The 21,483-nt window shown below is 36.0% G+C and overlaps 3 protein-coding genes and 1 long non-coding RNA gene across 10 annotated transcripts; 3 read left to right on the top strand and 1 right to left on the bottom strand.

Moving 5' to 3' along the window:
* LOC110906179 (AAA-ATPase At3g50940) lies at positions 1 to 1,642 on the top strand. Its single transcript, XM_022151420.2, has 2 exons — positions 1 to 1,029; positions 1,104 to 1,642. Exons 1-2 carry the CDS (start codon positions 1 to 3, stop codon positions 1,476 to 1,478), a joined length of 1,404 nt encoding a protein of 467 aa, XP_022007112.1. The 3' UTR covers positions 1,479 to 1,642.
* A 5,540-nt stretch (positions 1,643 to 7,182) lies between these two features.
* LOC110904643 (AAA-ATPase At3g50940) lies at positions 7,183 to 9,869 on the top strand. Its single transcript, XM_022150483.2, has 2 exons — positions 7,183 to 8,371; positions 9,294 to 9,869. Exons 1-2 carry the CDS (start codon positions 7,337 to 7,339, stop codon positions 9,735 to 9,737), a joined length of 1,479 nt encoding a protein of 492 aa, XP_022006175.1. The 5' UTR covers positions 7,183 to 7,336; the 3' UTR covers positions 9,738 to 9,869.
* A 139-nt stretch (positions 9,870 to 10,008) lies between these two features.
* On the bottom strand, positions 10,009 to 13,619 carry LOC110904642 (pumilio homolog 4). The gene is made up of 10 exons (XM_022150482.2): positions 12,993 to 13,619; positions 12,376 to 12,913; positions 11,819 to 12,287; positions 11,592 to 11,733; positions 11,395 to 11,502; positions 11,076 to 11,288; positions 10,894 to 11,001; positions 10,615 to 10,809; positions 10,354 to 10,528; positions 10,009 to 10,270 (listed from the first exon to the last, which is right to left on the bottom strand). Exons 1-10 carry the CDS (start codon positions 13,617 to 13,619, stop codon positions 10,233 to 10,235), a joined length of 2,613 nt encoding a protein of 870 aa, XP_022006174.2. The 3' UTR covers positions 10,009 to 10,232.
* A 5,174-nt stretch (positions 13,620 to 18,793) lies between these two features.
* LOC110904641 lies at positions 18,794 to 21,483 on the top strand. Of its 7 annotated transcripts, none has more exons than XR_002572686.2 (6): positions 18,798 to 19,039; positions 19,173 to 19,211; positions 19,274 to 19,555; positions 19,681 to 19,810; positions 20,693 to 21,096; positions 21,171 to 21,483. It is a non-coding gene; the product is annotated as an uncharacterized LOC110904641 (long non-coding RNA). The 7 variants fall into 7 exon arrangements; XR_002572688.2 differs by having other exon boundaries at positions 18,799 to 19,039; positions 19,309 to 19,555; XR_002572684.2 differs by having other exon boundaries at positions 18,809 to 19,211; positions 19,309 to 19,555; positions 20,693 to 20,761; positions 21,037 to 21,096.

Here is a 21,483-nt window from a genome sequence, read left to right as displayed (position 1 = left end):
ATGGTCATCCCGGTCCCCTTCATCTCCAACTGTCACCTCGTCCCCAACGACCAGACTTTCAAAACGGATCCCCCCTCCACTAAATCCAAAGTTGGCATCGTCAAAAGAGTGATCTCCACCGTCGAATCTGTCGCCGCAACGGCAATGGTACTCCGCAGAGTCTCCCGTGACTACTTGCCCGTTGAAATCCGCCGTGAATTCCGCCGTGAATTAGAAAAGTACATAGCAAGTAATGTTCTCAACAAGTTCTCCAACCAGTTCACCATGGTGTTTGACGAATTCGATGGGTATAGCGACAATGAAATCTACAACGCCGCCCAACTCTACCTATCCACCCGTATATCCTCCGAAGTTCGTCGTGTAAACGTCACTAAAAACCCAAACAAACAACAGTTTAACGTAGCTATGGAAATCAACGAGGAGTATACAGATGTTTACAATGGAGTCCACTTCACTTGGTCTTTGCTTTCCAAGCAGTTGAAATCTAACGACAGATACGGCCGAACCGACATCCGATCGTTAGAACTCACGTTTCACCAGAAACACAAAGATTTTGTGTTGAATTCCTACTTGCCGTATATAATCAACACCTCCGAAACCCATAAACAAAACAAGAGAACGGTGAAGCTGTTCACACTCGAAGGTTGGTATTGGGAGTCGGTGAAACTCGACCACCCGGCGACATTTGAGACGGTGGCAATGGATCCCGGTGTGAAGGAGATGCTGGTGAAGGATTTGGATAGGTTTGTGGCGAGGAGAGAGCATTATCGCAAAGTCGGTAAAGCGTGGAAGAGAGGCTACTTGTTGAACGGTCCTCCGGGTACTGGGAAGTCTAGCTTGGTTGCAGCCATCGCGAATTACTTGAAGTTTGACATATACGACTTGGACTTGACTGACATTTGTTCGAACTCTGAGCTGCGAACGGTTTTGTTGGGGACTGCAAACCGTTCAATACTTGTGGTGGAGGACATTGATTGCTCGGTTAAGTTGCACAATCGGGGAGCTCAAACATATAATAACAACGGAAAGGTTAGTAAAACTAAATACTAGTTGATTACAATAATTATAGTCGTTATGAGTCTAACAACATTTGTTTTGTTAAGCTAGCGTTATCAGGGTTCCTTAATTCCATTGACGGGATATCGTCAAGTTGTGGCGACGAGAGGATCATAATATTCACGACAAACAGGAAGGAGGTTCTTGATCCGGCACTTGTTCGTCCGGGTCGTATGGATGTTCACATCCACATGTCATACTGCACTCCGTGCGCCTTGAGAGTGCTGGTCTCAGTCTATCTTAGTATTACCGAACATGATCTTTTGGAAGACATTGATGAGTTGATCGGCCATGTGGATGTTACCCCTGCTGAAGTGGCGGAACAACTTCTCATAGATGAAGACCCGGACATTGCTCTTGGTGGCCTCGTTGAGTTTTGGATGCAAAGAGGAAGAAGAATGAGGAGGCCAAACCAAGGTTAGAAGAAAAAGAAGAATTGGCTGCAAAAGAAAGTGAAAAGGAGCAGCAAAAGAAATTGAAAAAAGCAGTTGCAAAAAAAAAGTGAGAAGAAGCAACAAGAAAATGGAATAGACAATTAGAAAAGTAGTTAATTAATTAATTAGTTATGAAGTTTGGTTATTTACTATTTTGGCATAATGCATGTGTTAAAAATCATAGAAAAAGATGCACAAAATTTGTCATTTTGAAGATTAAAAATGAAGCATTGCCCTTATCTATCGGATTCTAAAGCTACTTGTGAGCCATCTATCGTCTTTGAAGCTACATCTTTGAAGAAACTAGAAAAATGTTCAATATTTTGTCATATTTCATGCTAGTTTATTACTCATAGATATTGGCATTAGGATGTCAATAGTGGGCTACAACTTAAAGATGTTCTTTTCTACGTGTATGGTGAAGATTGCATTTTCACGCTTGCCTCCCTAAGTAGGGCTGTTCACGAGCTGAACTGATCCGAATCGAACCGAGCGTTTTTTCAACCGAGCTAAAGTCGAGCGAGCGTCTTTCGATCCGAGCATTTTTGAACGAACGTCGAGCGAGTATCAAGCGTCCAAGAATAAACAAGGAAAGTGACGAAGGGAGTGCAAGTTATTAGAATAAAGTGCAGTTTTCGTCCAATAGAACACAAATAAAAATTTAACAAATAACAAGAAATACAAAAACACTCAACTAGTTCTATCGAGATTAACTAAGCGGGAAGATAAATCGTCAACCGATGGAGACATACCCTTGTTCTATCGGAAGTTTGAAATTGAATGACTCGATTGAAGCAAAAACCCTAACGAGTTAACGTCTTGGCGAGTGGCGATGGAGAAATCGAATAACGATGGCCAATGGCCAATGGGGGGTTTTGATTAGGGTCTTGCACTTCTTAATCAAATGGCGGGTTGAGACTTGAGTATTGATCGACGCTTCACATTTTAGTATTTGAAATTTTGACTTAATTACTCAAATGGACATTTAAGTATTGGATAATGGACTATTGGTATTGGATTTTAATTCTAATTATTTAAATGAACTCTATTTGGATCTTGGACCAAATATTGTTAACGTTGGTCTCTAGTCTTTTCATTAAAAATGATACACACACAAACACAATTGCATTAATCTATGTCCATCGCCAAAATTTGTAATTTTGTTTGTCTGGATAACATAGTTACCATATTGGTCTTGTGCTAGAGTACAAAACGAGTTCATCATTTTCTCCATTACAACTTGTGTCTTTGGATCATTACAATAATATGTTTCTAATTTGGATTTGTGTGTTCAGATCATCAAATAATATGTTTCTAATTTGGATAAATTGTGGTTCTTGTTTTGCAACAAATTTAGATAAAATACCGATTTCATCTTTATGACAAACTATAGAATATTTATGAAAGGATTAGGATCAAATACAAAAAATTCTAATTGTAAGAAGGGTACAAAGACTCCTAAAAAAACCTACTACAAAAAAAAAAAAAAACTTAAACATCCACCACCACCCAAAAACCTAAACCCCCCTCCCCCCCAAAAAAAAAATTATTTTTATTTTTATTTATTTATTTTTTTTGCCGAGGGGGTGGGGGTGTTGGAGGTTTAGGTTTTTGGGTGGTGGTGGGGGTGGGTGTTTAGTTTTTTTTAGAATGGGTTAGGGGGGGGGGGAGGTTAGGTTTTTTTTTAGATTTTTTTTGAGAGACGGAGTGAGGGGGGGTTAGGTTTTTTGGGGTTTTTTTTTTTGTGAGTTATAGTTTTTTTTTTTTTTTGCCGGGGGGGGGGGGGGGTTAGGTTTTTGGGGTGATGTAGTGGACACTTGTCACTCTATAAATCTTTCTTACACTTCTTACAATTAGGAGCCTTTGTAGAATAACTTGACCCATTTATGAAAACTATAGAATATTAGGAGATAAGTCATTTACTAAAAATAATAAAATTATACAAAAAGAAATCCCTAACCCTGACCGGTGTTGACGATGACCGGATCAGACATACTAGTACGATTTTTTGGAAAAGTAAACCAAACCTAAATATGATAACACTTTGTGACTAATAGGTTTCGGGTTCGATTCCTACAATGGGGTTTTTCTCATATTTATTGGGTTTACTTCTGAATTGGTGTATAGGCATTATGCCTAGTGGAGATGGATATGATCAGGTGGTTCCGCTGGTGGCACGATAATACTCCAGTGCCGTCAATGATCCAAATTTGCCGATAAAAAAAACGCAGTTTTGACGGTTTGTTAGTTTGGGCCCTGTTTTGTTTATTTAGAACTAAATCGTACCATACCATTAAATCTTTGATGGGGGTGGGTGTTTACTTTTTGGGTGGTGGTGTAGTGGGTTTATGTTTTAGGTTATTGGACAGTTGTCACTCTATAAATCATTCTTACACTTCTTACAATTATGAGCATTTGTAGAATAACTTAATCCGATATTTGGGCCGGGTTGCGATGAATATTATTGATGTATAGCAGATTTGTAGGGGCACTGCATATGGAGTATTGTATTTGGGCAGCAATTGCGATTTACTCAATTTTTTTTTTTGAGGGAAAAAGGCCTCTAGTTTTTTACTTTGCTTTAGGCCACCAAAATGGTTGAGCCGACCCTGATTATCATTAATTTTTTAACTTACGTCGTCGATTGTAAAAAACTTATTTACGCACGGTGTAAACGTGGTAATTCTTTACGTTAGCTTTAAACGTCAAAAAAAGTTTACGTGTGCATTTTTTTACGTTCAGCGTAATTATTAACGTTTGCTCTGTAACTCATTTTTGAAAAAATTATTTTATCCCAAGTTTGAACCAATTTTGGGACAAAACTAAATCACCTATACCTCAAACACATAATAAAACCAAAATAGTTAAACACCCCCCCCCCCCCCCAAAAAAAAAAAAAAAAAAAAAAATTAAACCACCAACCCCTAAAAAAATTCAACCCTAACAAATCCAAACAACCTAAATTTCAAAGAACACATACTATGGATCGTTTTTAAATTAAAAAGGTGGTAGATGTTTTTTAATAATTTATTTGATAGAATTTTTTTTAATAATTTATTTGATAGGTTTTTTTACAATTTTCTTCAAACACAAAACTATTGTATAAAGGATGAAATCTTTGAATGAGATCTTTTAAGTTTGAAAGTGAAAAGTAATAAAAAGTTGTAAACAGAACATTCAACCTTTGCTGCTGTAGAGTGCAAATATGAAACTAGATAATTCAATATACAAATATTAATTAGAGTTAATTACACAATTAATCTATATGGTTTATATAAAATAACAAGGTAAGTAAGATTTTAAGGTTTATAAGGTGAGCACCCCCTTCACCCTAATAGTTTAAAATCACATTTTAAGGTTCTAACTTTTTATTTTATAACAACTTGGGGTATTAACACTAACTTTTGTTACTTTTCTGTCAAGATTAAGTAAGATTACTAAAATACCCCTTTTCAACTACAAACGTCATTTATATAATTTACTTTATCTTTATATAGGGACCGTATGTGTAATAAACAAACTTAATGGATTATACAACAAATAATCAAGCAACATATATAAACCAGTGGTCTTCATTTGTTGCCTCTGATCTTTGTGTTTTTATTAGAATTATTTGAATTAATTATCCAGATTTAATAGTTGACATCGTTTGATGTTATTGGTTTCGGCTAGAGTATTGGAAATGAATAAATCGATTCTTGGTTAATTATAGTTGTAAATTTCTAATTTCAAATGTGTTGCAGGTTTGCCAACAAAACAGGGGTTTTTGTTTTTCTTTTTGTTTCAATTTTCATTCCCATTTTGATGTTCAACGATTTGGTCTTCTGTATCGAAGATTTTGAATGGATTTCTTGATCGATTTTTTGGATTGAATTTTCAGATTGTGGTGATTCTTCGGACTGATTTTCCAAATTGAATTTTCGGGTTTTATGAACACGGTGGGTTTATTAGGGATTTGGTTCTCATCGAAAAAGATTTTTTTCAGAATTAACGTGGCAATAAGGATGGCACCGGCACAAACCGACGTAAACTTTATTAAAACGAAACTAAACATAATATTCGATCATTGAGTGAACTGGATTAATCAATTCCGAATATTTTCAATAAAAAAGCTAATGAGCAGAGTATCTCCAGGATTTTGTTGCCGGAAAAATTGAAACCAAAATCGAAATTGTTTTGGTCAATCAATGCATCAAAAGAAAATTTGAAGACTAAAGTTTCATTGGAATAAGATTATTGTAAGAGGTGCCGGGGCACTCCGTTATTCTATAACGGAAACAAACATCAACGCGTGATGGGCCGCCGCCGCTACCACTTTAACGCGTTAATCTTCCACGCGTTAATCATTTTCGTGATGGTGACAACGCGTTATGGTTTATTTTTGTGAGGGTATTTGTTGGTTGGGGGGAAATTGTTGGGTGTGGTGGTGAGTGATGACCACCCCCACTAAAAATGGTTGTGAGTGATGGAAAAATGGTCAATGACATGGCGAAACTTGATTGGTGCTTGTGAGTGATAAATTCTATCACTAGTGAACCACCCCTAGTCCCCTAAGTCTTATTTGGTAAACATAATCTTGAGTTCGACACCATTTTTTCAAAACAAAATAAAAGGAAAGGAAAACTTTGAAAACCTTTTTCTTTCTCCACCTTTTAATCAGATTTTATATATATTGGTTTATTCTAGAAAAAAAAATCAATATTTGTTTATAAATAATCTTATTGAGTATTATAAAGTCAGATTTGTTTTTCAAAAGTATTGAGTTCTGTTTTTTTTTCGTATATATACCTTGGTTTTCCCGAAAGAAGACAAAATATTACACAAATGGTCCCTGTATTTGGATAAAGTTAATTACATAAATAGCCCTTGTAGTTGATAAAGGGTATTTTAGTAATTTTACTCAATCTTGACTATAAAAGTTAACAAAAGTTAGTGTTAATACCCTAAGTTGTTACAAAATAAAAAATTAGAACCTTAGAATGTGATTTTAAACTATTAGTACGTTACCTTGTTACTTTACATAAACCACAGGGACTAACTGTGTAAATACAAAACAACTTTATGGGCCATCCACAATCTTCTCTAACCCAACCTTTTAATAAAAAACTAATTTCTCTCTTTTTCACCTACACAACCTAACCTACCTCAACCTTCTACTCACATTCACAACCCAATTTTTAAAACATTTTTTATTAAATATATATTCTTATGCTTATTATTTATCCATAAATGTGTTAAAAATAATTACAATTAATATTTTCATTTGAAACCGATTTGTTTTAAAAGCAAAATAAATAGAACAATATAAGAAATCTTTTAATTAAAAAAATAATCTAACGAACCAGTAAGATTAGTACATGTGGAAAAACAAAGATAATGCATTTTTTATAAAAAAAAAAATAAAATATATTTTTTGAAGGAAATCAGTTTTTGATAAATTTATATCGATATGTTCAAAAAAAAGTTAAACAAGTGTTTTCAGATTTTTTTAATAATTAAATATTAAAAAGTTATTAAAGAAAATCATATTTTATGTAAAATTCATTGTTATAAAAAAAAAATAGAAAACATAATTACAAAAGTAACCATTCAGTAGCCAAGTGACATTTTCAAAATATTAAAAACTCCCCAACCAAAATTGAATTTTTTGTTTCACTTTTAAACCAATCAACCAAGCTTTTGTCACCAGAGAGAGTGGTTGTGGTTGTAGCGAAGAAGTTGGTATAGAACTTGATTTCGCCATCAATCATTAATAATAAAAAAAAGAACCAATCAAAATGACTAAATGAGCAGGCCAACATCACTATAGACTCTGGACTCGTTGGAATCTTCCTTACACTTTCGAAATGTCTTCCCCGTCAACTGAATCCAGAATCGCCATGGCCCAAACACTCATCTCCACCATCGGCTCCGTCGCCGCCGCCGCAATGGTCGTCCGCAGCGTCTCCCGCGACTACCTCCCCCCTGAATTCCAAGACTACCTATACCTCAACTTCCGCAAATTCCTCAACAAGTTCTCTAACCAGTTAACCATGGTCTTCTACGAATTCGAAGGCTTTAACGACAACGAAATCTACACCGCCACACAACTTTACCTTTCTTCTCGTATCTCCTCCGATATCCACCGGTTAAAAGTCGCTAAAACCCCAAACGAACAACACTTCAACTTATCCATGGAGATCAACGAGGAGTATACAGATGTTTACAAAGGAGTTAACTTCACGTGGTCTTTAGTTTCCAAGAAGAAACCCACTAGAGAGTATTACACTCACGACGAAAACGGTAGATCTTCCAAATCAGACCTCCGATCGCTAGAACTCACGTTTCACCGGAAACACAAAGATCTCGCGTTGAATTCCTACTTGCCGTTTATCATCACTAGTTCAAAAACCATTATACAAAATGAGAAAACCGTGAAGCTGTTCACAGTGGAGAGAAAAACGAGCTATACAAGGTATCCTACGACGTGGACGCCGGTCAACCTTGACCATCCTGCGACGTTTGAGACGGTGGCTATGGATACGGGTGTGAAGGATATGGTGGTGAAGGATTTGGATAGGTTTTTAGAACGGAGAGAGTATTACCGGAAAGTCGGAAAGGCGTGGAAGAGAGGGTACTTGTTGTATGGTCCTCCGGGTACTGGGAAGTCTAGCTTGATTGCGGCCATGGCGAATTACTTGAAGTTTGATATATATGACTTGGAGTTGACTAATATTCATTCGAATTCGGAGCTGCGGAGGTTGTTGGTGGCGACGGCGAACCGGTCGATACTGGTGGTCGAGGATATTGATTGCTCGGTCGAGTTGCATGATCGGGTGCAAGCTGAAAGGGAGAAAGCGATTCGAAGGGATTACCGGCGAGGTTATGAGGAAGAACCGAAGGTTAGTCCATAAATATATATATGATCATCATCGTATATAACTAACTTTTATTATTGTTGTACTAGTAACTAACTAATAACTAATTTTCTTAATTCAAAACAATGGGCGTTGGGGCGACTCAACTATTTTAGGGGTCTAAGACGAACTAAAAACTCAAGGCCCTTTTTCAAATGTTATCGTTATAAACATAAAATGTACCGAGATTCGATTAAGACTCGATATTTTTGGACCCAAAACAGAAAATGTGGATTGAACTATGCACTATGCATATAATTTATTATATTTAGTTAAAATTTGGGGCCTCAATAATTTTGGGCTCTAGACTCAAGCTTAATAATTCACCACATAGAGGCGTCCTTGATGAGAGTAAGTATGGTTGTTCAAAAAGTTCGTGGTTTGAAGCTCGTTTGCATTGGCTCGGTTTGAAAATGAGCCGGGCCAAGCCTAATATTGCCCTAGCTTGGTTCGGTTTGGCTAAGCTCGTGAGGAGTAATGAAACTTGAATCATTCGCGGAGCTTAGTGTAAATTGGGGGGTGCATCCGCCCCGCCGAATGTTCCGGTTAAAAGTGTAAAATTTCCTATTTTTCGTCCGAAAATTTTAAAATTATATAGGATTGTCCCCCCAATTATTTTGCCTAAATATTTATGCAATATATAAATTGGGTCTCATGACTTTCCGCCCACTTAGAACTTTTGGTCAAGCTCCGCCACTGACTTGAATGATTTGTAGTTAAAAAAGAACAAGTGTATTTAATGGAAGTAGTGAAACTTGAATGATTTGTAGTTAAAAAAAACAAGTGTATTTATTGGAATAGTAACGTAACTTATTAGTGTTCTTTGATTTGAGTGACTCTAATAGTCTAGTTTAGGTGATTTTATAGCAATAATCATTGTGAATCTAACAACAATTGTTTTGAAAAGGTAACTTTATCAGGGTTTCTTAATTTCATTGACGGGTTATGGTCAAGTTGTGGTGACGAGAGGATCATAATATTCACAACAAATAGGAAGGAGAAACTTGATCCTGCACTTATTCGTCCGGGTCGTATGGATGTTCACATCCACATGTCATATTGCACCCCAAGCGCCTTTCGGCTGCTAGTCTCCAACTACCTTGGTATTACCGAACACAATCTTTTTGAAGAAATCGATGATTTGATCTGCCATGTGGATGTTACCCCTGCTGAAGTAGCAGAACAGCTTCTTAAAGACAATGACCCGGACATTGCTCTTGGTGGCCTCATTGAGTTTTTTGATGTAAAGAGGAAGGAGAATGAGGAGGCCAAAGCAAGGCTAAAAGAAGCAGAAGAATTGGCTGCAAAAGAAAGTGAAAAGAAGCAAGAAGAGGATGCACCGGACGCTTAGCTAATTAAGTAATTAATTATGAAGATTGGGTACTTACTATTTAAGCATATGCATGTATTGTAAATGGACTTTGGTATGACTTTTATCTTAGTAATGAGCTTTAAAATAACCATAAACGGTTTTATGAGTTTATCTTTTATGTGAACAGACCGATAGATTTGCTTAACGTGTCATGTTAACATCGGTTTAGTCATCATCAAGATCCAACATCCATTGTGAAACAAACCAGGAATTCATATAATATGTCATATCAGAATCAAAATCCAGCATATATACATAAAAAAAACATGCTCCCTGTTTAACTTATCTATCAAAAGCGATCATCATCGATCATTTACAGTTCTCTCTTTACAAGATATAAAAAAACCATATATATAACCATCAAAATCAAGACTCGTATCCTGTTTTTCCGTTTGACCACAAATTCAAAGCTCACCATAAAAGTTTACGGTGACGCCATCTTATTAGTTTGTTCCTTATCAAAAGCAGGATACCTCAGGACCTAGAAGACGTTGATGATGCAATATGCCTTTCTGCATATACATGTATAGAGAATTTAATGAGATAAAATTAAGAAAATCTAGATATTGACAATGTTTTGTGAACGTGTTCTCACCTCCTGAAGTGATGAGCTTTTCCACACGAGAAACAATATGTTTACCATATGTGTATCGTTTCAAAGCCGCCAAATGAACCTTTATGCGCGAGAGGATGAATTCGCGGCTCTGCTCATCGCAAGTTTCTAGAACCTTTTGCACCACATAATTCCCAAAAGGGTCTTTCATCATTGCCTGTATTATGAACAAAAAAACAGTTTACCAAATGATATAAAGAAGGACGAAAGGGCAATATGGGAAATGAGAAGAAAAGTTCTCACTTGTAACGGCTCGTTTTCATCGGTGGGACCAAGTATCTCCTTCACAAGAAGTTGTCGTTCATCTAGACTTCCGTAAGTCAAACATTTCTCAACGACATTAGAAGCAAATTTCTGAAGACTCATTAATACTATTTGTCCTGAAAGCTTGCTGATAATAGCGGATCGCTCATGTGGTTTACCATGTTGCAGTACATGCTAATCAAACGAACAAGTCAAAAGCCTTGAAGGGTATTTTAGTCAATCTGACTAGCAAACAATTGCATTAAACTATGTGCATACCTGAATAACATAATTACCATATTGGTCCTGTGCTAGAGTACAAACCGAATTCATGATTTCATCCATTACAACTTGTGTATTTGGATCATCACAATGCTCCAAAACCCTCTGTTATTATCAAATACAGTTAGTATCCTACAAGAGTTTCTAATGTATATAAAATATTGAATAACTTTTTTTACCTGTATGACCCGACAGCCATAAGGATGTGACGAAAGGGCAACGACTTGCCCAAAGAATGATGAAACTATAAACTGGATCCGATCTTGAGGCACGCATTCAATGCATTTTTGAATAACATGATTACCATTCTGATCACGAACGCATTTCATCACTGAACCATTAAGCTCACTTACCATAAGGTTCTGCAGATCAACATCAACCACCTCTAATGCCTGATTAAAAAAGTAATCACGCGTAAACGACCAAAACCCAATATAAAGTTACCAATATATGATGTTGATTTACTAAAGAATTAGTTCTTTTTGGTAAAACAATCACCTTCTGGATGACTCTACAACCATACATTTGAAGACTAAGAGGCAAAACATGACCGATAAGTTGACCCGCTAACTCCTTTCTTTGACTTTCAGTTCCATGCTCAAAAAACTGCACATTTATTATTTGTATGTATGACTTATTAAGTTAAAATGCTACAAAAACAGTTTAAGTGAGCAGATTATAAATATCAAATATACCTTCTGTATGACATAATTACCAAAGACATCAGTCATCAAACTACGAGCACGAGGAATGATTTCGGGAAATATTAAATTCTTTTCTTCAACTGTTGCTGTTTCAAGCTTCTGCTGTATAAACCGGCTTCCATACTGATCCGTACTATAAAATAAAGAGACAAATAACAAAGGCAGTAATAAGCCAGTACGAAAAAAATGAAAAAGATGAAGAAAACGCCTTGTTATACCTAAACTCAATGACATGATGAACAACATCAGAGAGCTCAAACGATTTGGTTTTATTGTTCTTGAGCTCATCTAACAACGATGAAACATATCTTCGATCAAAGCTAACTTCACCCGCTGAACTTCTTAATGCAGGAGCAAACTGCATGGTTCGTTCGGGCTGTGACAACGGTCTGGACTTTTCCACTAAGTTTCCTTGATATGGCATGACATGACTGTATGCGGGATTCTCGTGTATATGGTTTAAACTGCCTGATCTACCAAAATGTGGCGAACCGTATTGTTGGTTATGTTGCGCAAGCAGGGCCTCAACGTACATCTTATGAAGCGCTCGCATATCTTCATGGCCGTGCGAAACAATATAGTTATTTCCTCCGTGAAGAAAATTACCATGCGGAGAATCCATGACAGGTGGCGGGTAGTTGTATCGTCTCAGAAACTGTCCCTTTCCAGCAGTATTTATATTTGAAGCTGAAAATAGTCAAAATACAAATCAAGAAACACTTAGAACCATGTAACTATTGTCTGTTTGCAAGAAAAACAGGATCATATTGTTTACCTGAAGCAAGGTGACTATTTGCGGCAGAATATCTCGTTGGCATCCGACCAGATAAATCCATCCCGGTAAAATTTCGGACCTGATTAGGTGGTCCTTCGAAGTTTGAAAAGTCAAACATGTTTTGGTTAGAATTAAGATCAGCAGAAGAAGCTGCTCTCCTATGAAAAATCACTGGTCCGAGATTATCTTTTCTCGAATTATCAACAAACCGATGATGAAAACTTAACCTCTGATCATTTATAGCGTCAAGATTGTTACATTGCGAATAGTTATCTCCTTCAAGAAGATGGCTTTTTGAGAGATTTAAGCTAGCTAAGGAAGATGCCACATCAGCAGGGCGAACAATGCTACTCACAGGAGGAAGGCCAGGGCTAGGAGCTCTCCTTGAAACAGACGAACCCACAATCGGTGTAAAAGAATGCGTAAACGCTTCATTTTCATTAACTAAACTTGATGAATGAGAGTTAGTAAAAATCGCATTCTGACTTGCAGGGCGAGAAATTCGGTTAGATGAAGATGCAGGCTGTTCAAGTCCTTCCTGCAAAAAATAAATCACAACAAAAATTAAAACAAATTGTATTAAAATTTAAAATATAAGCAAAATATAATATACTCACCTGAAGAATATCTGCAAAGCTTTTTCTTCTACATCCCATTCCAGAAGCCGATAAACCAATCAAACCGTCGGGTTTACTAACCCATTCAGCAGAGTTTTTCCGGGCCTTTCTCATTTCAATCAAATCCGATTCTGCATTTTTGTGCATACCCAATCCAGGTTGCATCGAAAACAACGAAGAACTATTACTGCTATCACTATCACTGCACACATTCTTCTTCTTCCACCAATCTCTCGTTCCTTCAGAAGACGACCCGCCAACCTGAAACCGCTGTGCAGCCCGCCAGTCCTCTTTCGACAACAAAGGCGGTGGAAGCCTTGGATTAAAATTCCCATGAGCATAATAATATGATACATACAAAGGATGTGATCTAAGTTCTTCTTCAGTTAACATCTCATTGGTACTAATACTATAACCATTATCAATCTCATCAAGATTAGGGTTTCTATACAAACTTCCAACAGCACTTAATGACCCCTCAACAGTTGGTGGAGCACTACCGCTTCGATGCGTACTCCGGTCTCGTTCTTGATCACCAAACACCCTACTTTCCCTTTGGCTAAGAATCAATTCAAGCTCATTTTCTAAAGTATTTTCTGCATTACCTTTCATCATACCCTCTTCCATCTTATTCTTCAAAAACCCTTTTTTTTTCAAGGATCAGATAAAAAACACAAGTTGGTTATAGACATTTACAAAGGCTAAATCTGATCAAATGAGGCTTCATGATCATATAACCAATCAAGGAAAATGGGAATTAAAAGACAAATGGGTATACATTTTGGAAATGAGAGATGAAATCATGAAAATGAAACTTACAGTTGTGTTATTGTTAGAGTATAGCGATGAATCAGCCTTTGATAAATCTCACGTGTTGGTTTGAATAATAATATTCACAAATGTAGGAATTAAGGAGTTTGAGAGAATCAAAGTAAGAATAAAAATGGCGAATGAGGGGGGGATTTTTCGAAGTTTTGTTAGAGATTAATAAGGTGCAATTAACGTTCATATCATATATGAAGATTGATGAATGGATTGAAGGGATGTCTGAATTTTGATTCGATATGATTGGGGTGGATGATAACATTGGTTTACGTGCATGGGAGCTACGAGGATCTATTTTGTTTGATTTTATATCAAAATCAAATGTAATGAAATCTATGATAAATTATTATGATATGTACTTTATAAAAAATAAAACATACACATATAATTATTTAAAGTTTGTATCATAGATAGTTAAAGATTTTTTTAAGAAAAGTTGAGACACTAAAAATAAATTTATAGAAAAGTTACAAAATGTGAAGTATAAGTGGTTAATAGAATATGAGTTAAGTTCGCGTATAAATACTCTTAACGTGCAAAACATACGAAAGGCATGAAAAGTTTATAAAAAAAATGCGGTGGCATTTTCGTAATTATTTATTTGGATGGTAATTATCAAAATTACTTTACAAATGATCTTGTAGGTTAATTTTGATCTTATAGAGTAATTATCAAAATTACTCTACAAGTTTATCAAATAACATTACCCTACAAGATCATTTGTAGATGATACTCTTCAAAATCGTATGTAGAAGTAATTGTGATACTCTACAAAATTACCCTACAAGATCATTTTACAAAATTACCTTACAAGATCATTTGTAGAGTAATTTTGATAATTACTCTACGAGTAAAATAATTACAAAAATAGCATCGCGTTTTTTTAGGAAAACCTTCGGTTCATACGTTTTGTACGTTACAATTATTTTTAATTGTATTTGACCTTTTGTCTATTTTGAACTTCTTTTGGTGTTCATGAAAATATGTAAGCCAAAAATTCACTCATTCTCAATAATGTCATGCTAACCAAGGAAACAAGGTATTATGAGTATAAGGTCGTACTCAAGAATCCTCAAAAATTGAAGGTCAAGGTGAGTAGAATAAGCCCCTAAATATACTTTTATAATGTATAAAAATTAAAAAAATATATATATAAAAACAGACACATCAGGCCCAAAGTCTGAACAATCAATCACTAAACCCAATCTTAATTTCTTTTGAAAATATGACCCAATTCTGTAAGCCCAACAAAAAACAATTGAACAGGCCTAACAAATACCACATTTCTGCATGCCCAACAAAAAGAATTCAATTCGGCCCACACTTCTTATTGAAACAACTAGTGTACATCCAGATTTTTTAAACGAGAACTAACTGGACTTCAAACAAATATAAGGGGAGTCGGGGTGGTCCGTGATAGCCACCCCATCACGCGTCAAACAATAACGAACACCACCGCCCCTATGTTGATAACGCGTTATCTTTGAAACGCGTTGAAACCTTCACGCGTTGAAATGTTTGAAAAATTCGACCGTTGCTTGATTTTTGACCGTTATTCAACGGTTAAATTTAATAAATAAATAAAAAACTCTAAACCCTTTTATCTATTTATATCTCCATTTTGAACCATTTTACACACACCAATCTACATCTTTAAACCATTTTAAACCCATTTCACACAATCTACATCTTTCTCAAATGGATTTCCTACGGATTCGACGTTTCCGATGTCTAGCGATAGCGATACCGAGTCGTCTTCCGACAATGAGACGCTAAAATATTTTGTGTCGGCGTATAACGAACTTGATGCCGAGTCGTCCCGCCCAAAGAAGAAGATGATAGATTGTGATCGTATACGTGCCAACGAAGTGTTGATGAACGATTACTTTGTTGAGAATCCGCTCTACAATGCCGAAACGTTTAGAGATCGGTTTCGTTTACCCAAAGAATTATTTTTAAAGATTGTTGGAGACATCGAAGCAAGCGAAGAATGGTTTCAAAAAGGTTACGATGCGAGAGGCAAACCAAGTTTCACGCCGATTCAAAAATGCACGTCCGCCATTCGCCAACTAGCGACAGGTAATCCTCCCGATCAATTTGATGAATACCTAGCTATGTCGGCCAGAAGTTTACGTGAATGTTTGCAATTTTTTTTGCAACGCTGTCATTAAGTTGTATGCTAAAGAGTTTTTACATAAACCGATGAGCCACGACATCTTACGTATTTACGCCGCACATGAGGCATGATGGCATTTTCCCGGGATGCTCGGTAGCATCGATTGTACACATATCGAGTGGAAAAATTGTCCAAGAGAGTTGTGAGGGGCGTATGTTATGGGTGACATCAAAAGACCAACCATCATACTAGAAGCGGTGGCGTCGGATGATTTATGGATTTGGCATTCGTATTTCGGTGTTCCAGGTTCAAACAACGACATTAATGTGTTGCACACGTCGCCGTTTTTTCAAACCGTAACGGATGGTACCGCACCTTCCTCTCCTTTCTATGTTAACGGACGACATTACAAGCGAGGCTTTTTTTCTTGTGGATGGTATCTACCCATCATGATTTGTTTTTGTGAAAGCTCCCTCATTTCCTGTCGAGCCTAAAGAAATCGTGTTAAAAAAATTGCAAGAATCGGCAAGAAAAGATGTTGAGAGGGCATTTGGTGTTCTAAAGGGTAGATGGGGTATACTACACCGACCGGTTCGTGCAACGAACAAGAAATCAATACATAGCATAGTGTATGCATGTATCATATTGCACAATATGATAATCAAAGGAGACGGACGTGCAATATTCCCGAATTGGGTGCCGGATCCTCCTACACAAGTTCAAGTTCCACAAAATATCCAACTAGAATTGCGTAATGAAGAAACTCACTTTCGGTTGAGATACGATTTAATCGAACTAGTAGGTTCTCTAGGTTTGGAGTTTCATGATTCGAACGAGGAGTAGGTTTTTTTTTAGAAAAAATTGTATGTTTCATGATTTCTAGTATGTTAAATTGAAGTAGTATGTTTTAAATTTAATGAAATTTATAATTTTAGTGTTTTATTGTTAATTTCTAATTTAAAATAAAAAATTAAAAAAATTAGTGAGTGATGGAATTCTATCACTAGTGACCACCCTCACTACGTTTCTATCACTAGTGATAGAATATTGGGTGATGACATGACATGAGTTGATTGGATATTGGGAGTGATAGAATTCTATCACTAGTGACCACCTCTCCTCATCTAATTGAGATTTGAGCATATCATGCTTCTCGAGATCAGCTTTTTATTTCAAAATTTCCTTCGCCTTGTTGAATCGTCCGCCAGATTATCATTATCCATCTATCACCCTCCAATCTCCGATTCACATCAGAAATAAAATTTTTAAAAATATATACAAGCTTTTTTTTAACTAACGGCCTCTAAGAGAGCGGGCTCTTAGCAGTCATCCATCCCCGTACCTCCTCTGGGCCAATCATGTATGGGTAAATGACCTTCAAGAGTTAAAACAGAGAAAAAGATGTTTCAAATCTCAATCCCTTATATAGAGAGCACACTGTTTTTAAATCGTTTAGTTTAATAAAAGTATTTGACCAATAATTTTGTACTAAGAATTCCCTTATTGCCAATAAAACGGAGGGTGAAACCATAGAAAAGGTTGTAGTATTATTAATGGACGAGATTTTAAAGTTCTTATATTTAGTTTGACACTTATTTTTTTTTTAACGGCCAACAAACTCAATCTCGAGCATTCTTGGGGCACCCACTGGACAAACGGAGTACTCCGAGAGTAACCCGAGTCCACCACCAATTCCGGGGAAAACCCGGTAACCCACCCGCCCGTATGCACGACGGTGAAATTACCGGTAAAACCCGTTTGGCTCACGGATCCAACCCAGGTTTCCCTAGGTCTCCTATCATTGCCCACCAATGCCTCACTCTGCACCAAGTGGAAGTGGAAATCGAACCTGCATCTCTCAAGAGAAATGCAAGCCCTCCACCACTTGATCTAGAGATAATTGACTAGTTTGACACTTATTAAAAAAAGGAATTTACATAACAAGATCACTTGGGTCTAAGGTGAAAAGGTATTTTTTTAGTCATATTGATTGTTTTGATGGTGATAAGGTTCGACAAAAAGCTATTCATAAGGGTGTAACGGGTGTATGTGGTGAATGGGAAGAGGGGGCTACTTACCTTGCGGGAACACGGCAGCCAGCGGCGGAACCAGAACTTTTTAAATGGGGGGTCACAATAGTCATATTCTTTTCGCATTCAAAGGTATACCAAATACAATTTTTATCATCTATACTATATTATAATGCATGAGGGAGGGGTATTTTAAGATACCCAAAAAATAAGAACTTTTCCCCCATTTATTTATAGAAAGACCCTTAAAATGAGGGTAGTTTAGTCTTTTAAACACTATTTATTTTTTAGTCCCTATACTTATTACACTTAAATCCCTGAGATTTTTAACAAAATTATAGATAATTAGTTACAATTCACCCCTCCACAACAAACTTATAATTTTTTTACGTATTCTTGACATATCTTATAAACTATAATATATAAAAAAAATCGAAGATAGCATCACAGTCTACACATTTTTGTCGATGTTTTGGTAGTTGTTTTGTTCAATATCGACACACGGATTAAAAGGTACAAGTAGACGATCCATTAGTGTACAAATAATTAAAACCCGATGTGCTTTTAGTCATCATCACAAATAAAATATAGACTAAAAGTTAAAAGCATTATCACTTTTAAATCTAAAACTATTGTTAGATAATTGATAAAAAACATTATTTTACACTTAACTTAAATATCAACAAACCTTCCTATTTTAAAGGAGTAACAAAATCTCATATCTATTTTGAATGAGATCCAGCTATGCAATGCAGGGTTAAATGGGCGGGATTTATCAAACAGCCGGTTAAATTCAAAATTGAAAAGATCTACGAATTCACCCTAAATATATATACACCCTATATTCCCACCGCAAAAGTCACTCTTTTCTTGCTTTCGCTTTCTCTCTCTCTCTCTCTCACTTAAAAATGGAAAATCCCGCCTAAATGTTTTCAGTGTGCCTGGCTGGGAAATCAAAACTAGGTTTTGCAATTAGCTTTGGATCGACCAACAGCTTTTGATTATTAATCTCTCTCTGTGACTTTCCATCCCGTCCCCCTCTCAATCAAGTCTCCTTCTTCAGAAACATATAAATGGTCTCTATTTCTTTCATTTATAGGGATCATATTTCGATTTGCTTTAATCCAATTCTCTGTATCTTTTTTTACATATCCCTGTATGCATCTTGTTGATGAACTCTCTTCTGGTTTTGTTGACGAAAACAAACAGTTTGATAGGAGCGTGATAATTATCAGACCGCCTAATACGGTATATTATGATTGTTTTGTTGATTTTTGTTTGAATTTTGAAATATGTTTGTTTAATACCAGGTTAGGAAGTTGATTTTATGGAATTGAGATGTTAGGTTTGATAATCAACAAATTGAATGGAGCTTGATCGGATGATTCAGGCTAATTTGCGGGCAGAGTTAGTGATGGGTTTTAAAGGGTAAATTTCCCCTAGCCGGAGAATTGTTTCCCAGCCAACGACGCCATACTGGTGACTATGGCCATACTGATCAGATTGATAAACGAAGAAGGGCACCTCAGATCTGTATATCAATCTGCCGTCAACTTAGATCTAGACCGTGTTCCCTTCATTTCCATATTCAGGTAAAAGAACCTAAATTTTGTAAGTTTCAGTTTGTTGTATAAATCATATTTTATCAGTTTTTTTTTTTTTAATTAGAGTTAGAGTTTTTGTTTTGTTATGATAATTTGGTTTTTGGAGGCAATAGTGATCAAAGAAGGATACCAAGATAGCTTTGCGAGACCTTATGCTGGTGCAATACCCCAGATTACCATCCCCAGGTTTAAGCAACCTCAGCCACCACCAGCAACCACTACAAAAAAAATGCGACATCTGAGGTACTTTACACATGTTTCAGTAGATTATAAAAGATTAAAATTGAGAATAACATATTATCTTAATGTTTGTTTATTATTTTTATATAGTCAACATCATTTGATATGGTTAAGGGTTGTTCTAACATGAGTTGCTTAAAAATGAGAGCAACCAAACAATGAATTCGTTAACCTGATGCATTGAACATGTAAAAATATATGTGACAAAAATGGTTGTCATAGCTTGGCTACCCACCTGACCACCATTGGTCAACTAATAACAAAATAGTGTGCTAAAGTTGTATGAATTAACTCAATAAACAATAAAAGTCATTTAACCCGGTTTGCATTATACATATAAACGTTCAAAAACTTACAAGTTACAACCACATTTTCCCTTGAGAAGCTACAACTTTTCTTATTTTATTTTCGTAATTATGAGAATCGCAATATCAATACAACATACATTATTATTATTATTGTTGTTGTTATTGTTATTGATCCACTTATAGACCTTTGAATGACCAATCTTCAGTTCCAAATTTTGTAATAGTTATTTGTTTTTACATATGCCATTGTTTTCATGTTGTGCGTGTATCTTGATTTGATTAATCGTTTGAACATAAAATCCTACATATATGGATTTCATTTTGTTTGATTTCGTTTTGAACGCTTGTTGTGTGCACACTCTTTTCATATCTATTATTTAATCGACCCGTTCTGACCCGACATGCTGCTCGACCCGACCCGTTCATTTGGCCAGTTCTATTTAAAGTTCATACATTACGTGAAACATGACTGAAACTCTTAGCTGACTTTAAGTTTTTCTTAAGCATAATATTACACTTTGTTGTTTATCCATAGATGATTGAAATTGATTTTTATATATTCATTCACTTGATGCAGGTCACCCGACTCTCTTAGGTTGGCGAAGCTGTTGCGGGAGTAACTTGGAGTTGCGGATAGTTGTACATAGTAACATATACACCCTTCCTTTGTAACTTATATAATACCGTTTTACCATAAAATTTATATTATTACATTACTTTTATTCCTGCAAATTGGAAAAAAAAACTTGGTTCTTTATGTGGTACTTAAAGGTTAGTGGAGCACAATGTCTTAGGACTTTTCCAAACAAATTGGATCCAACCATGTTTTTTAAGGGTCTTGTTGTTTTGGTTCATGAGTAAGCCGTAAAGAGCTATGATTGGTAAACTTTTTTTTTTTTTCTTTTTTCACTCTTTTGAAAGGTGGCAAGTTGATGGGTAGTACCGGATCAATTTGACCAACACAATGGACCCTTTTTAAAGGTAAATGGGTTGAAAATGTCACCTTCAACTTTTGTTTCTATGTTGTGGTTGATGCCTGAGCTGTTTGTTTTCAGATGATATTGGCTCCAACACTAAGAATTCTCACACCACGACTATACAGGCAGGCGAGATGCCGAGATCTCATCTTGCGCCAGCATTGAAAGCTCAAAGAGCGCTCTTCTATGTTGAGTAAAATCTTGTTGAAAGTGGACGTTCGTTATTAGATCACACGTATCATTCTTAGAAAGTATATAACACGTAAGATACACATCGCGGTTTTTTTACAATTTATTACTTTTTGGACATTGTTAATAGAATTAAGAACAATAAAGGGTTGACCCTCTTACCATTAATTTATTGTCACCACAAAGGATGGGTAAGCAAATA

Source organism: Helianthus annuus, chromosome 14 (assembly GCF_002127325.2).
Source record: "Helianthus annuus cultivar XRQ/B chromosome 14, HanXRQr2.0-SUNRISE, whole genome shotgun sequence".
NCBI classification, from domain to species: Eukaryota; Viridiplantae; Streptophyta; class Magnoliopsida; order Asterales; family Asteraceae; genus Helianthus; species Helianthus annuus.
Note: the sequence above shows the minus strand (reverse complement) of the source record. Positions and strands in the feature narration are given on the sequence as shown.